Here is an 18,040-nt window from a genome sequence, read left to right as displayed (position 1 = left end):
CCAAGCAAGCTTTTCTCAGGGTGCTATTGGAAATTAATGTTCTGGAGGATGTTCCCATGTTGCCTGTACTCTGAGAGTGTTGAGGATCACTACCACCCATTCCACGATCTCTTTGACCCATTACCATCAGGAAGGAGATACAGGAGCATCATGACTAGGACTGTCAGATTGTGTAACAGCCTCTTCCCTCAGACTGTGAAAGTAATGAATACCCTGCCACCACTGAGATCTTATCACTAGGACAGTGAGTTGTTTACTGTTTACCTGTGCTGCGCACCACATGCATTTTAAATTATATTTTATTAACTTTTTTATGGTAATATTTCATTTCTTGTGTTGTGTGTGATATGTTTTTTGGGTGCACCGTGGTCCAGAGGGTTGTTGTTTCATTTGGTTATAACTTGAACTTGAAATGGAAAGCAATCAAAAACTGAGCCTTAAGGGAATCAGGAGAAGACAGAATGGAGACCTCAGTGGGGCAAGGTACATACAGGAGGACCAGCAGCTTGCATTGAAACAAATGAATTAAAACATAAAACCTACTACCTTGCCATTTTCAGTTGAAGCTCCTGAAATACTGTTAAAAAGGAAATAATAAAATGTAAATTTTGGAATTAACACTGCATAATGTTTTATTTATGTCAGTGATATTGAAATAAGTAATATTCCTACAGGAAAATAACAAAAGAATATTAAATTATTAAGAATTGTGTTGTACTGTTTCCAACTGGGTTTTAAATGCAAATGCAATATGTTAAAGATATTTTTGTAGGTGGTACACTTGTGCATAAAAAGCCTGTTCAATAGTTTGATAACTCTTTTATAGGTTAATCCTTGCATTAACTTCACCATTTTCTCAAGAGCAGCTAGGAATGGTCCTTACTCTCTATGTACATAGAAACAGGGGTACAATTAAGAAAATCAGCCACTTGAACCAGATCAACCATTAAATAAGATTGAAGGTAGCCTAATTTTGGCTTCAATATCAGACTTGCTCCCCATACCACTTGACTCCATCATAGTTCAGTTGTTCGTAATGATTCTACATCTCCACATCAATGGCGATATAATTTCAAAGACAATCCTGTGAAAGAATAAGTTCCTCCTCAACTTCATCTTAAGATAAAAAAAGCTTGAAAACATATTCCCAGGCCCAACGGCAGCTTCAATTTTGCTGTTTTCAGACTCTTGGATGGACCTGTTCTACGCTAAGATGGACTCTTAGCCTCACTTTCTACTTTGTTATAATCTCACACTTTATCGTTTACCCACACAACACTTTATTGTAAGCTTTTACACTTTATTCTGTATTTTTGTAGTATTATCTTACTTTAGTTTGAAGTGCTGTGCAATGATCTGATCTGTATCAACAATATTCAAGACAATCTTTTCACTGTATCTTGGTTTATGTGACTATAATGAACAAATACTAATACCAATCTTAAATAGACAATTCCTCTATTCTGAGAACAAGTCCTTCATTCCAGTTACACCTCTTAAGGAAATATCCCTTCAGCTCCCACTCAGTAAGACCCCCTCAGCATCTATTATATCTCAAAAAGAAACATTTCTCAATCTTCTGTCCTCCAATGAGTGTAACTCCCAACCTTTGCAATCTTTCTTCAAACAACAGATCTTTCATTCCAGAGATCCACAGTGAATCTTCTCCAGATTCTCTTTAATGCAGGTATGTTCTTTCTTAAATACAAAGATGAAAACTGTATGCAGTATCCCAGCTACCATCTCTCTGATATCTATAAAGTTGTGTCAGGGCCCCATAGTAACATAGCAGTTGATGCAGCGCTATTACAACTCAGGGCATCGGAGTTCAGATTTCAATTCTGGCATCTTTCATAAGAAGTTTGTACATGCTCCCCATGGAATACATGGGATTTTCCCAAATGCTTTGGTTTCCACCCATAGTCTATTGACGTACCGGTTAGACCATAAGATCATGAGACATAGGAGCAGAATTATGCCATTTGAGTCCATTGAGTCTGCTCCACCATTCAATCATGTCTGATCCCTTTCACCCTCCTCAATCCCACTCCCCAGCTTTCTCTCCATAACTTTTGATGCCATGTCCAATCAAGAACCTACCAAGTTCTGCCTTAAAACAAATACACACAAAAACCTGGCCTCCACAGCTGCTTGTGGTAAAAAATTCCCCAAATTCACCACACTCTGGCTAAAGACATTTCTCCGCATCTGTGTTTTAAATGGATGCCCCTCTTTCTTGAGGCTGTACCCTCTTGTCCAAGACTCCCTGCCATGGGAAACATCCTTTCCATATCTACTCTGACTAAGTCTTTCAACATTTGAAAGGTTTAAATGAAATCCCTCCCATCCTCTTAAATTCCAACTAGTACAGACCCCAGAGCCATCAAACATTCCTCATATGATAACCCTTTCATTCATGGAATCATCTTCGTGAACCTCCTCTGAATCCTCTCCAATGCCAGCACATCTTTTCTTAGATGAGGAGCCCAAAACTGTTCACAATACTCAAGGTGAGGCCTCACTCGTGCCTTATACAGCCTTAACATTACATCCCTGCTCTTGTATTCTAAACCTCTTGAAGTGAATGCTAATATTGCATTTGCCTTCCTCACCACCGACTCTACCTGCAAATTAACCTTCAGGGTATTCTACACACGGACTCCTATGTCCCTTTGCGTCTCGGATTTTTGGATTTTTTCTGCCTTCAGAATATAGAAGAATTTATTTCTTCTACCAAAGTGCATGACCATGCATCTTCCAATGTTGCATTTCATTTACTATTTTCTTGACCATTCTCCTAATCTGTCCAAGTCCTTCTGCAGCCTGTTTCCTCAATGATACCTGCCCCTTCACCAATCTTCACATTATCTGAAAGCCTGGCAACAAACCTATCTATTACATCATCTAAATCATTGATATGCAGTATAAAAAGAAGCAGCCGGCTGGTGGCGTAGTGGCATCAGCGCCAGACTTCGGAGCGAAGGCTCCCGAGTTCAAACCCAGCCGGCTCTCCTGGCATGGTTTCCATCCGTGCTGGGCTGAGCACTGAGCTAGCGACTCGACCTCGTAAAAAAGAAGTTGCCTGCTACAGAAACATCAACAGCAAAAAGTTGATGGCCTATGCTCTCTCGTGAGTTTAAAAAGCAATTTGCTTTCCTTTTTTATAGAAAGAAGCAGTCCCAACACTGAAACCTGTGGAGCACCATTATTTACTGGCAGCCGACCTGAAGATCCTTTTATTCCCACTCACTGCCTCTTACCAATCAGCCAACGCTCTAACCATGTTAGCAAGTTTCCTGTAACACCATGACTCTTAACTTGGTAAGCAGCCTCATGTGTGTCACTTTGTCAAAGGCCTTTGTAAGGTCCAAATATATAACATCCACTGCATGCCCTTCATCTATCCTACTTGAAATCTCTTCAAAAGGTTAGTAGGTTAATTGGTCATTGTAAACTGTCCCATGATTAAGTGACGGTTAAATTCTGGGTTGCTGGGCGGCACGGCTTGAAGGGCTACAAGGACCTATTCCATGCTGTATCTCTAAGTAAGTGGGTAAGTAAGTAAATAAATAGAACTTCCTTACTTTTAATTTCAATTTTATTAATGCTCCTAATGACTCGATATACCCCTGCATCCTGAGCATTTGTGTTTCATCCACTAAGACATTGAAATCCATTCTCAGTGAGATATTTTGCAGTTTCACTCAAATAATAATTTGCCTTTTCAACCTTCCAGCTAAAGTGTAAATCTCACATTTCCTCATGTTATATTGCAAGTGCACTCTGCTGCCTTGCTGCTGTACCCACTCATGGAAAAGGTTTCAGGAGTAAACCCCAAGGAAAAATCCAGAGTGGGAGTCTCTGAGGCAGACCTATGTTGTGTTCAGCATCGATTAGCAACTCCTCTGATGCTGCTGGTGCCAAACTGTATTGGATTCTGCCATTACTTTGGATTCATCAGCTGTGTGTGGAGGGAGAACCTGCTGCATGGGCAACAGCTTGTTCTCCATATTGTACTGACCTGGCTTAAGTAATTACTTATCGACTGTAGACATCTAGGATGCAACTTTCATGGTCGACCCTCAGTAACGGAAGCCTTGTATGTACATTCATTCCATGCGCCAAGTTTTTACTCACTCTTGAAGCTCTTATATAGGCATCCATTAGTCTCATGAGACCATGGATTTGTGCCTTGGAAGGTTTCCAAGGCACAGGCCTGGGCAAGGTTGTATGGAAGACCGGTGTCGTTGCAGAGCAATGTGTGGTAAAGTGCCTTGCTCAAGGACACACACGCTGCCTCAGCCAAGGCTTGAACTAGCGACCTTTGAATCACTAGACGAACGCCTTAACCACTTGTCCACGTGTCAACAACTCTTGAAGCTATCTGCATCCTTTTACAGGCTTTTTGTGTTCTTCAGGTCCTTGTGGCAGCTTGCTATAATTTTAGTGAATCCAAATGAAGCTTTAACCATCATTCTCTGCTTTCTGTTTCTCAACCAATATATCATCCACAGTATCATGTACTTTTAAATTGTGCAACAACCTGTTTATGTGATACCTTATTGAATGCCTTCTGGAAATCAAAACACTATAGAACATAGAACATAGAACATAGAACGGTATAACACAGGGACGGGCCCTTTGGCTCACAATGTCGGTGCTGAGCATGATGCCAAATGCCAAATCAGACTAATTCATTCTGTCTGCACATAATACATCTTCATGAGCCCAGATGAAAACATCTTGAATGCCACCATATCTAGTGCTTTCCTCTTATTTACCTTGTAATTTGGCAGGCTCGTCAGTTTTTATTACATCACAGCTGGTATGGTTACTGCTCTGCCTGTGACCTCAAGGAAATGCAGAGAGTTGTGGACACAGCTCAGCAGATCATGGAAACCAGCTTCCCCTCCAGGGAATCTGTCAGCTCTTCTTGCTGCCCCAATAAAGCAGCCAAAGTAATCAATGATCCCACTCACCTGGACATTCTCTCTTCTCCCCTCTCCCATCGGGCAGAAGGTAGAAAAGCCTGAAAGCACACAACATCAGGCTGAAGGGCAGCTTCTATCCCACTGCTATAAGACTACTGAACAGTTCCTTAGTAAGATGGACTCTTGACCCCACACTCTTTCGCATTATGGCCTTAAACCTTATAGTTTACCAGCACTGCACTTTCTCTGTAACTGCAATACTTTATTCTGCATTCTGTTACTGATTTTACCTTCTGCTACTTCAATGCACTGTTGTAATAAACTAATCTGTATGGATATCATGCAGACAGGCTTCCGCTGTACTTCAGAGACTGTGACAATAATAAATCAATTTATCAATGTGTGCTACATCTTCAGGCATTTTGATCAAATTTGTGAAACAGCAATCTCTTTCATAAAATCAGATTAATTCTTTTTGATTGTTTGATGATTTTCTAAATGAGCTGCTATTACCTCTTTGAAAATGGATTCCAATATTTTCTTCCCAAAAGGTGATATCAGGTTAAATAAAGTTCATTCCCTGAATAGTGGCATTATATTAGCAATGTTCCTGTGCTCCAGAACGTCTCTGTAATATGGGGAGCTTGTTAGATTAAGTAACAGTTTAAGTTTAAATTCATGTTTAATTACCATTCAAGCAAACATAAATACCCATAGCATTTCTTCAGGGCCAAGGTGCAAACTCAATACCAACAGTCACTCACAGTTCAAGGCACATATATCAGTAAACATATACTCACACAAAAGAAATATACGAGGGGTGATTGATAAATTCATGGCCTAAGGTAGAAGGAGTCAATTTTAGAAAACCTAGCACATTTATTTTTCAACACAGGCTCCTCCTACATGTACACATTTAGTCCAGCGGTCGTGGAGCATACAGATCCTTTCTTTGTAGAAGTGGTCCACAGCAGGGGTAATTGATAAGTTTGTGGCCTAAGGTAGAAGGAGATAAGTTATTAACTTCAAACTTTCTGCATTATCACTCAAAGAGTTGAACTGCATGTGCACATAACGAGAGCATCTTGGACCTCCAGGCAGGGGCGTATCTACGGAAAACACTGCCTATGGCAAACACTGAAATTGCGCCCCGTCTGAACATCTGACACTCATCTTTTAGATAACTTTACCATAATATCAGTTCAAAAATACAAGTCAAGCTTGTTAATCTTTTAATTAACAAATTATGGCACTATATGAAAATTATAACTGCACCTTCCTTGCTTTCACTGATGCAAATTGGTCTGCGATGTGATCAAAGTCAGTTTTTTCAGTTTCTTCTCTTTCTACACTCAGCAGAGCAAGATCACAGAGTCTGTCTTGACCCATGGAGGCTCTCAAATATGAAAGTATTAGTTTTAACTTGCTGAATGATCTCTCACAGCTGGTGACGGAAACTGCGATGGTTAGCATTATCTGAATAGCAATGTGAACATTGGAGAAGATGCTCTCATAATAAATTCAACAATCAAGAATAAATTGAACAATAAACTCAAGAAGCTTTTCAGGTCTTGATATTTTCATGTTGACCCACCTTGATAGCAACATTCTGCAATCCAAAATTTCTTCATATAGCTGCTGCCCATCAACATCAGAGCTGTACAATTCGCCCAAATTTTCGCACTTCTTCTTTAGGTCGTTACTGTCGGCGCTGTAACACAGTTTCTCGACATCAAGAAGGAACCCAAACTTGGCGTCAATGTCGTGCAAACGAGTGAACCTTTTGACCATTTCTCTGTGAAGACGGTCGAGTGTTCCCTTCATGACTCCATTTCCTCTTTAGCTGTTAACCCAGCATCTCTCGAGTTCTCATCAGCCATTTGCTTCTTTCGTCTCTGACAACTTTCAACTTCAATATTCCATTCTTGACAGAGACCGAATCCTCCTCTGAGTGACTCACTGAGCAACACCTCTCTTTCATTATAAAAATGACCTCGGAGGGCTTTCAAATCCAGGGCAGCATCGTGCTAGTATCCTGCAGCCTCTTTTGAATACAGTCAATGAGAATGAGTACTTTGTTCCAAAATCCTAGCAAAATCAAAAAATCGCAACTCAACATGCAGTTATACAGCTGCCTTGCGTCACTTCTTGTTTCACTGGTCTTGTTTTCATTTTCTATCATGTCCTGGAGAACTTGAAGTATCTCCTCAAGGTACTTGTTGACGGGCTTCACTGCTTCTGTCCTTGCACTCCACCTGGTTTCAGACTCCGACTTAACAACCACAGGCATGGCGTTTTTGAGTTTTTCCCAGCGCTGTGTTGAACGAGAGAGAAACACGTAGAGAGCTTCGATGGTTCCAAAAAACGTGACCATCATTGTATCCTGCTTGGCTGCATGTACACCCACCAAGTTGAGCGAGTGATTGTTGCAATTCACAAACACTGCCAGGTTGTTTTTCTCACCTATTCTTTGATGAACACCACTTCTGTCTCCAGCCATCACAGCAATGTTGTCATAGCAATGTGACCGACAATCTTGTAGCTCGATTTTGTCCTCCTCTAGCTGTTTCAAGATGTCTTCAACCAAGCTCTCAGCATCCTTCTGGCTTATCTGGATAAAACCAAGGAAGGACTCTCTAACACAGACTGTTTTCCTCTCAAAATTAACTTCCACATACCTCACTACTTCTGACATCTGCTCACGGTGTGCCTGATCAGGAGTCGAGTCAAGCATGAGACCATAGTACTTGGCTTTGCGAATGCTTCTCAGTAAACTCTGGTGAGCAGTGGATGCCATCATGTGGACGAATTCATTCTGGACACCCGGTGAAAGATAAGGTGTTGTTCCAGGATGACTTTCCAAATGAGTGAGGTGTTCTTTTAGACAGGGTCAAAGATGGCCGGTAGTTTCAGAAAGCCAAGGAAATTTCCCACATCGTCCAGCTGAAGTGACTCTCTGTGTCCTCGCAAAGCCCGGTTCTGAGTCGCAAGGAATTTTATGCAGTGAAGGATTCTCGTCAAGATATCACGCCACTTCTGCTTTTCTTTCTCAATCTGTGACTGAAATACCGCGTCAATAACTCCTTTATTTCCAGCTAAATTTCTTTCCATTTCTTTCCACTGTGTGAAGCATTCCCGATGATTCTTGGCATTTTCATGAACACTAATCCTCTCAGGTGCTTTTCACTGGTTGAATCCACTTTCCTGCTCCAATGAGGATTGATGGTCTGACAACAGATATAAAATGCAGACTTTTTAGAAGGGGAATAGACCAGCCCTGAGCGAGTCACTTCCTCACTACGATCATTTCCCAATTTCCTCTTGAATCAAGTTTTGTTCATTGAGCGGTTTTTGTTGGTAGGAAAGGCCACTCACTGTTCTGGAAATACTTCGAACCCAGCTTTATTATTTCTGTTCTCAATGTGTCAGGCAGAATTGCTTTTCCAGTATCCTTGTCAAACTTCAGAAGTCCAATGTCATGCTGTTCAATCACTTCTGGTATGACAGTTTGAGGCTTTTTGACACCATCCAGTTCACTAAGTTCAGTGTCATCAGGTTCAATCTTGTCAGGTAAAATCTCGTCAATAAACTCAACATCACCACCACCACCACCATCGTCTTCCCCTCCTGTCATGTTCATGTTCTCTGTGGCAGTCTCACTCTTAATCTCATCATACTCGCATTTATCTGACTTGACTTCCTCCTCGGCTTGTGACGCATTTGCACTTGATCCACCTTCGGATTCTAACAGACTTGTAGCAGGTGCAGGTGACTCCATGGAACGTGTCAAACCACTTGTTCCGGGCTTTTCAAAGAAGAGCATGAAGAACTTGCTCGACTTCTTGGCTTCCTCCACTTCCAACTTTTGTCTCTTCTGTCCTTCAGCTCCACTTTCCTTCTTCTTCGTGAAGCAACGTTTCATTGTCTTCTTACACAATGCTCTGAAATAAGGCCATCCTAGTGCTTCTCACCCATGATAATCAAAGACAGATCATACATCTGACGAAAACTCTTTTTTCACTATCCAAGGATGGCTTGTCTGACTTTAATAGAAACTGCTCAGTGGTGCCCAGGGCACGTGCCACACCTGCCATACCTTAGGTACGCCACTGCCTCCAGGTGGTCCTTAGGCCACGAACTTATCAATCACTCCTGCTGTGGAAAGCTCCTGGAGGTCCAAGACATTGACTTCTACAAAGAAGAGATCTGTATGCTCCACGACTGCTGGACTAAGTGTGTAAATGTAGGAAAAGTAAATGTGCTAGGTTTTCTAAAATTGACTCCTTCTACCTTGGGCCATGAACTTATCAATCACCCCTCGTAATATAGCCCAAGTCCCTAAGTGACATACCTGTAAATTGAGGGTGCATGGGTGCTCTCAGCTAGAACAAGCCCTCAACAGTCCTCAGGTGAAAGCACACATGCAATGTTGCAAACAACCTATCTATTATCTTTGTATCCAAAGTCAAAGCCAAAGTCAAAGACAAAGCAGTCAAAGTAACATTTATTATCAGAGAATATACACGTCACCACATACAACCCTGAGATTCTTTTTCCTGCTGCATACTCAGCAAATCTATAGAATAGTAACTATAAATAGGATCAATGAAAGAGCAAGTAGAGAATAGGAGACAACACACTGTACAAATGCAAATATAAATAAATAACAATAAGTAACGAGAGCATGAAATAACAAGATAAAGATCTTAAAGTGAGATCATTAGTTGTGGGAGCATCTCAATACATTAGTGCAGTTAATCCACTTTTGCTGAAGAGTCTGATAATTAAGGGGTAATAACTGTTCTTGAACCTGGAGCTGCGACTCCTGAGGCACCTGTACCTTCTACCTGATGTCAGCAGTGAGAAAAAGAGCACAGCCTGGGTGATAAGGATATATGATGATGGAGTCTGTTTTTCTGTGACAATATTTCATGTAGATGTGCTCAATGGTTGGGAGAGCTTTACCCCTGATGTACTGGGCTGAATCCACTACCTTCAGCAGTATTTTCTGTTCCAAGGCACTGGTGTTCCCATACCAGGCTGTGATGAAGCTAGTCAGTACACTTTCCACTGCACATCTATAGAAGTTTGTCAAAGCTTTTGATGTCATACCAAATCTCCGCAGACTCTTAATAACTAAGAACATTGGCCGTCAGGTTTACGGTGCTTTAGCCCCATTAGATTTTCTCCAGCGATAAATATTGTTGAAGTTCTTCCCGCACAACATCCCTTTGATTATCTATTTCTCATGGCATGATCTAGTGTCACTCTTTCACATTAACACTCAGGCAGTTTCATCTCTAATGGACTAATTTTAACTCTCTTCCTTTTTACACGCATTTTACTATTTTGTCTTTGTATTGTAGTGTAATGGTTATTGCATTATAAAAGATCACGAAAGAAACATCCTCAAAATGGTGCCTATGCTGTTGTGTAACTTCATTTTAAATTGATAAGGTTGTGTGAAGTAGAAATCTCCTTAGTTCTCCATGCTTTCTTGCTCATTTATCCAGCCTTCAAAATTGACCAATAATGGGGAATATTCCAAAAGAAAAGAAATGCAGTGAAAGCTAATTCTTATCCTACTAATTGCACAGTGCATTTATGCTAAGATCAGGACAAACTTTAAAGGGGAAATGGGATGCATTCAGTTTAAATGTCTGAAAGAAAAAGCCTGAAACGAAAATGCTATTAGCTATGTTCTTATCTGTGCCCAGCGGGAGGTCAGTATTGCTTCTGCACTAGACCTTCTCATGATGGTTTAGGATTATACACTCAATGTCCACTTTATTAGGTAACTCCTGTTTCTAATAAAGTGGCAACTCAGTGTACGGCCAAGGTCTTCTGCTGCAGTAGTCCACTCACTTCAAAGTTTGACATGTTGTGCATTCAGAGATGCACACCACTGTTGTAATGCGTGGTGTATCGAGTTACTTTTGCTTTCCTGTCAGGTTAAGCCAACCTGGCTGTTCTCCTCTGACCTCTCTCATTAACAAAGTCCCTTTGCCCACAGAACTGCCACCCACTTTTTTTTTTTGTTTTCTGAACCCTTCTCCGTGAACTGCAGAGAATTGTGCATGAAAATCCCAGGAGACCAGCAGTTTCTGAGATACTCAAACCACTCTGTCTGGCACCAGAATCATTCACAGTCAAAGCCAATTGGATCACACTCCTTCCCTATTCTGATGTTTGATCTGAACAACAACTGAATCTCTTGACCATGTCAGCATGTTTTTCTCATGCATTGAGTTGCTACCACATGATTGTCTGATTAACAACCAGGATACAGGTGTATCTAATAAATGATCACTGAGTGTATAATAGCAGGAACTGTTATGTTCTTATCTGTGCCAAGCAGGAGGTCAGTATTGCTTCTTCACTGGGCCTTTCCCATGATGGGTTTGGATTATATCGTGATGTCAAGAACATTTGACAACGATGCTAGGTTAGCTGGTGAGGTTAAAGACAATGTAGGTAGGACATGTTCAGGTAGCCCTAGGACCTCAAGGTGATTTACTAGTTTTGCAGTCACTTTCTCAAGGATTGAAAGATGTGGAAAAGTTTTCCTATTTATTCAGGGTTATTGTCAGAATTCCTCCCTTTGGGATGGATGAAACAGTTTTCCCATCGGTGGAAGCATGGCGAACCTCAGCAGGAGCTCCTGATGAAGGGTATTGGCCACCAGTTTCAAGAACAGTTATTACCCTTCAACCATCAGGCTCTTGAACCAGAGGAGATAACTTCACTCGCTCCAACACTTAAACTGTTCCCACAAGCTATACACTCACTTTCAAGGACTCTTCATCTCATGTTCTTGATATTTTTTGCAGATTTATTTTTTCTCTTTTGTATTTGCACATTGGTTGTTTGTCCTGTTGGGTGAGGTCTTTCATTGATTCTCAATGACTCCATTATCATAAATCCTTATCACCCAGGCTGTGTTTTTTTTTTCAAGAGTTGTGCCTCCAGGTTCAATGGAATGGGAAATGGGGAAGGAAGGGAGGGATTACTGAAGGTTTGAGAAATCAATGTTCATGCCATCAGGTTGGAGGCTACCCAAATGGAATATAAGGTGTTGCTCCTCCAACGAAAGCGTGGCCTTATAACGACAGTGGAGGAGGCCTTGGATGGACATACTGGAATGGGAATGGGAAGTGGAATTAAAGTGGGTGGCCACTGGGAGATCCTGCTTGTTCTAGTGGACAGAGTGTAAATACTTGGTGAAGTAATCTCCAACTCACTGATATACAGGAGGCCACACCAGGAAAACCAAACACGGTATGACCCCAACAGACTCACAGGTGAAGTGTTGCCTCACCTGGAAGGACTGTTCGGGGCCCTGCATGGTAGTGAGGGAGGAGGAGTAGGGACAGGTATAGCACTTGTTCCACTTGCGAGGATAGTGGCAGGAGGGAGTTCAGTGGGAAAGGTAGAATGGATAAGGGAATCACGTAGGGAGTGATCCCTGCAGAAAGCAGAAAATGGGGGGAAGGGAAAGATGTATTTGGTGGTGGGATCAAGTTGGAGGTAGTGGAAGTTTCGGAGAATGATGTGCTGGACGCAGAGGCTGGTGGGGTGATAGGTGAGGAAAAGAGGAACCTTATCCCTGGTAGGGTGGTGGGAGGATGGGGTATGAGCAGACGTGAGTGAAATGGAAGAGATGCGGTTGAGGGCAGTGTTGATGATGGAGGAAGGGAAGTCCCTTTCTTTGAAAAAGAAGGATATTGCCTTCCTTCTGGAATGAAAAGACTCATCCTGAGAGCAGATTCTAGAATGAAAGTCTCATATTGAGAACAGATGCTAGAATGAACAGCCTCATCGCAGAATAATTTTGAACTTTGAATTAAGCCATTCGGCCCATTGAATGTTCTCTGTTTTTCTATCATGGCTTATATATTTACCTTTTCAGCTTCCATTCTTTTGCCTGCACCTCATAACCTCTGACACCAATATTAATCTAGAACCTATCAAGCTCCACTTTAGATATACCCAATGTTCTCTCCACATCTACTCTATCTAGGCCTTTCAATATTTGACAGGTTTCAAGGAGATTCCCCCTTAATCTTTTAATCTTCAGCAAATACAGGCCCAGAGCCATCAGATGCTCCTCATATGTTAATTTTTTCATTCCAGGAGTCACTCTCTTGAAGCTCCTCTGGACTCTCTTCGTTGCCAGCATATCTTTTATTAAACAAGGATCCCAAACCTCTCGCAACATCTCCAAAAAGATCCCACCACAAAGCATATTTTTCCCTCTGCTGTTGGGGTCATCCGCTGTACCTGGTGCTCCTGGTGTGGCCTCCTGTATATCGATGAGACCTGATGTAGATTGGGAGACTGCTTCATTGAGCACCTACGCTCCATCCACCATAAAATGTGAGATCTCCCGGTGGCCACCCATTTCAATTCTACTTCCCATTCCCATTCCAACATGTCAGTCCATGGCCTCCCCCAGGTTGGAGGAGCAACACCATATATACCGTTAGGGTAGCCACCAACCTGATGGCATGAACATCGATTTCTCAAACTTCTGGTAATTGCCCCCACACTTCACCATTCCCCATTCCTATTTTCCTCTCACACCTTATCTCCTTACCTGCCCATCACCTCCCTCTGGTGCTCCTCACCCTTCCCTTTCTCCCATGTCCTCTCCTATCAGATTTCCCTTTCTCTTTCATCAATCGACTTTTCAACTCCTTTCTTCACCTCTCCCTCTCCTGGTTCCACCTTTCACTCACTACCTTGTACCTCTTCCTCTCCTCCCCCAACCTTCTTACTCTGACTTCTTAGCTCTTTTTCCCAGTGCTGTTGAAGGGTCTCAGACCAAGACATTGACAGTTCACTCTTCTCCATAGATGCTGCTTGACCTGCTGAGTTCCTCCAGCATTTTGTGTGTACTACTTTGATTTCCAGCATCTGCAGATTTTCACATGTTTGCCATGCATTCAAGGTGAGAGGAGGTAGGCTCAAGGCAGACGCGAGGAGAAAGCTTTTTACTCAGAGAGTCATGGTTGACTGGAATGCACTGAACTGAACTGAATTGAATTGACTTTATTATTTACATCCTTCATATACACGAGGAATAAAAATCTTTGTTACATCTCCGTCTAAATGTGCAATTGCAATTTTATAGTAATTTATAATAAACAGTATGTATAACAGGATAGTCAAATACAGTTGTGTCAGTGTGAATTAATCAGTCTGTTAGCCTGGTGGAAGAAGCTGTCTTGGAGCCTGTTGGTCCTGGCTTTAATGCTGTGGTACCGTTTCCTGGATGGTAGCAGCTGGAATAGATTGTGGTTGGGGTCACTCGGGTCCCAATGAACCTTCGGGCCCTTTTTACACACCTGTCTTTGTAAATGTCCTGAATAGTAGGAAGTTCACATCTAAAGATGCGCTGGGCTGTCCACACCACTCTCTGCAGAGTCCTGCGATTGAGGGAAGTATATTTCCCATTCCAGGCAGTGATGCAGCCAGTCAGGATGCTCTCAATTGTGCCTGGTATGGTGGTAGAGGCAAATACTTTAGATGCTTTTAAGAAATGTTTGGTTAGGCACATGGATGTAAGAAAGATGGAGGGATATGGACGTGGTGTAGGTAGAAGTGATTAGGGTGTTTTTGATTTGTTTTTCAGCTTGTTCAGCACAATATTGTGGGCCAAATGGCCTGTTCCTGTGTTGTACTCTTCTAGGTTCTAACTTTCCCAGTGGACTCGCAGAGATTTGAAGACCTAGGGTTCTCAGCATCGGGTTTCAACTTCTGGACCTCTGATTGACCTTTGGGCTTTGATGTAGACTTCCGATTGATCTTTGGGCTTCAACTTCTGGACTCCAAATGACCTTCGAGCTTCGAGCTCCATAAACAACCCAGGACTAGCGCTCATGCATGGAATTTTGTTCCCTGAACTCAACAATGACATGCTGATCTGGTGGTGGGGGAGATACCTGAGCCTGACACTCGACCACATTCACGTTGTTAGTGTTCAAAAATGGAATGTGGCCTTAGACCCTTGTCTGTCCTCTTATTCTCCCACATCCCTGACTCCTAACTCCCCTCTCTTTCCTCAAAACCACCCCTATGAACCTTTTGTGTGTGTTGGTGTGGCAGCATGTTCTAGACACCTACCAATCTGGGTGTAAAAAACTTGCACTGCATATAGATGGGTGTTGATTTGCCATGGATAATTGCCCACACACAGCTTGCATGAGCATCTTATTTACTCAAACGATAAGAGCATCATTAACAGGTCTGGCATTGGTTGCCCTTGAACTGTGTGAACTACATTCGTAATTAATAACAGCAGATGGCATTGGTAAACTAGGCTTTCTTTTAAAATTGCAGTAATTCCCCAGTCACCATTCTCAAACACTTAGTCCTTTCTTCTTGGTTTATATAACTGAACATGAATATTTTGCTGTTTTGAACTCAAGTGTCATGGATACAGTCCACTGAATTTCTAGATCAGTAACATAACACTTATACAAACACATCAGCTGATAGATGAGGTAAGAGAAGAGCTGGAGAAAGGGATTTTTGTCTTGTGTATGATAGGATGTATGGAGCTGGCTAACAGAATATTAGGAAAATTGGACGCACGTGAGGCTATTACCTTAAGACATAGGAACAGAATTAGGCCCATTCTGCCCACCATAAGACCATGCCAGATTTATTATTCCCTCTCAACTCCATTCTCCTCATTTCTCCCCATAACCTTTGACACCTTTACTAATCAACAACCTATCAATCTCCACTTTAAATGTACCCAACGACCTGGCCTCCACAGGCCTTTGTAGCAATGAATTCCACAGATTCACCTACCTCTGGCTACAGCATCTCCTCCTCACTTTATCCCAAAGGAATGTCCCTCTATCCTGAGGCTGCACCCTCTGATCCTAGACTTTCCCACAGTATGTCATCTGACTGATTCACCTAAAGCTTTTTTTAAATTTATCTAAATTTCTATGACATATTCATTCAGAAGTACCTGCAAATGAAAGTGCAGTAGTCACAGCTATTGGTTCTATCATCACTGATGTTCGACAGTCAGATTCAACCAGATCCCCTTTTACAGTCACTGGGGCAGAGGTGAAGTGCCGTAGTCCCACTTTTAATGGAGCGATCCAATTGAACTGAACTGAAGAGAGGCAGCCAACAAAACCCTGTGTATTGGCATTCAGTACCTCCTGGTCAAGATTGCCAGCATCTGTAAAGGTGGAAGAGCACAAGAACTGGTTAATGAGCATCTTAGATAGCAGTACGTCAGTTGAAGAACATGAAATATTTATATTAATGTTATACACAAATGACACCATCAAGGTAAAGCAAAAGCAGCAGTTCCATTCTGTGATGGTATTTGGTTCCCTGCCTGCAAAACATCTAAACTTACTTTGAAAATGATATCTCTTGAGCAGCTAGCCTCAGCTATGGGCCAGCTGTCCTGGCCAGCGAATATCCGTCACAATTCCACCTCAGTTTCTCTCCCCATAGTCCCACAATACCTAAGACCCCTTTGGGTATTTTGCCACTTACACAAAAGGACAACTTAGTATAGCCATTTCAAGTCAAGTCCAATTTATTGTCATGTGAACAATTAGTGAGGTTCAGGTACAATGAAAAACTTGCCTGCAGCACCACCACAGGAATATAGGTGTAAACAACACAAGAAGCATAAAATGTATTTAAATCTATACCATACAGTGAAAAACAAAGACTTTTTGAGTTTTTGTAAGAGTGAACCACAAAGGTCGATGGGTAGGGTAGTGAGTGTCATCTACCTGGACTTTAGCAAGGGCTTTGACAAGGTACTGTATCGTAGGCTAGTGTGGAAAGTTAGGTCCCATGGAATCCAGAGGAGCTAGTTTGGTGGATTCAAAATCGACTCACAGGTCCATGCCTCTGGCTAGGATCTTTATGTCCTCGTTGTCCAGGGGAATGGTACCGGAGGATTGGAGGGAGGCAAATGTTGTCCCCTTGTTCAAAAAAGGTAGTAGGGATAGTCCGGGTAATTATAGACCAGTGAGCCTTACATCTGTGGTGGGAAAGCTGTTGGAAAAGATTCTTAGAGATAGGATCTGTGGGCATTTAGAGAATCATGGTCTGATCAGGGACAGTCAGCATGGCTTTGTGAAGGGCAGATCATGTCTAACAAGCCTGATAGAGTTCTTTGAGGAGGTGACCAGGCATATAGATGAGGGTAGTGCAGTGGATGTGATCTATATGGATTTTATTAAGGCATTTGACAAGGTTCCACACGGTAGGTTTATTCAGAAAGTCATAAGGCATGGGATCCAGGGAAGTTTGGCTAGGTGGATTCAAGTTTGCAGACGACACAAAGGTTGGTGGTGTTGTAGATAGTGTAGAGGATTGTCGAAGATTGCAGAGAGACATTGATAGGATGCAGAAGTGGGCTGAGAAGTGGCAGATGCAGTTCAACCCGGAGAAGTGTGAGGTGGTACATTTTGGAAGGACAAACTCCAAGGCAGAGTACAAACTAAATGGCAGCATACTTGGTAGTGAGATTAGTGTGCAAACTTAAAGCACACGGTATTGGGGGTAAGGTATTGGTGTGGGTGGAGAATTGGTTAGCAGACAGGAAGCAAAGAGTGGGAATAAACGGGACCTTTTCAGAATGGCAGGCGGTGACTAGTGGGGTACCGCAAGGCTCAGTGCTGGGACCCCAGTTGTTTACAATATATATTAATGACTTGGATGAGGGAATTAAATGCAGCATCTCCAAGTTTGCGGATGACATGAAGCTGGGTGGCAGTCTTAGCTGTGAGGAGGATGCTAAGAGGATGCAGGGTGACTTGGATAGGTTGGGTGAGTGGGTAAATTCATGGCAGATGCAATTTAATGTGGATAAATGTGAAGTTGTCCACTTTGGTGGCAAAAATAGGAAAACAGATTATTATCTGAATGGTGGCTGATTAGGAAAAGGGGAGGTGCAACGAGACCTGGGTGTCATTCTACACCGGTCATTGAAAGTGGGCATGCAGGTACAGCAGGCGGTGAAAAAGGCGAATGGTATGCTGGCATTTATAGCGAGAGGATTCGAGTACAGGAGCAGGGAGGTACTACTGCGGTTGTACAAGGCCTTGGTGAGACCACAC

At 42.3% G+C, this 18,040-nt stretch overlaps 1 protein-coding gene across 1 annotated transcript in view; it reads right to left on the bottom strand.

Moving 5' to 3' along the window:
* LOC140197315 (contactin-associated protein-like 5) overlaps nucleotides 1–18,040 on the bottom strand; it is a 1,626,808-nt gene that overhangs the window by 94,087 nt on the left and 1,514,681 nt on the right. The window contains exons 20-21 of the mRNA XM_072257270.1: nucleotides 15,962–16,134; nucleotides 8,724–8,736 (exon numbers count right to left, since the gene is read on the bottom strand). Of these exons, the coding sequence (XP_072113371.1) occupies nucleotides 8,724–8,736; nucleotides 15,962–16,134 (186 nt within the window). The remainder of the gene's footprint in view (nucleotides 1–8,723; nucleotides 8,737–15,961; nucleotides 16,135–18,040) is intronic.

The sequence above is a fragment of the Mobula birostris genome, chromosome 5, assembly GCF_030028105.1.
Source record: "Mobula birostris isolate sMobBir1 chromosome 5, sMobBir1.hap1, whole genome shotgun sequence".
NCBI lineage: Eukaryota > Metazoa > Chordata > Chondrichthyes > Myliobatiformes > Myliobatidae > Mobula > Mobula birostris.
This window is presented reverse-complemented; position numbering and strand designations above follow the sequence as displayed.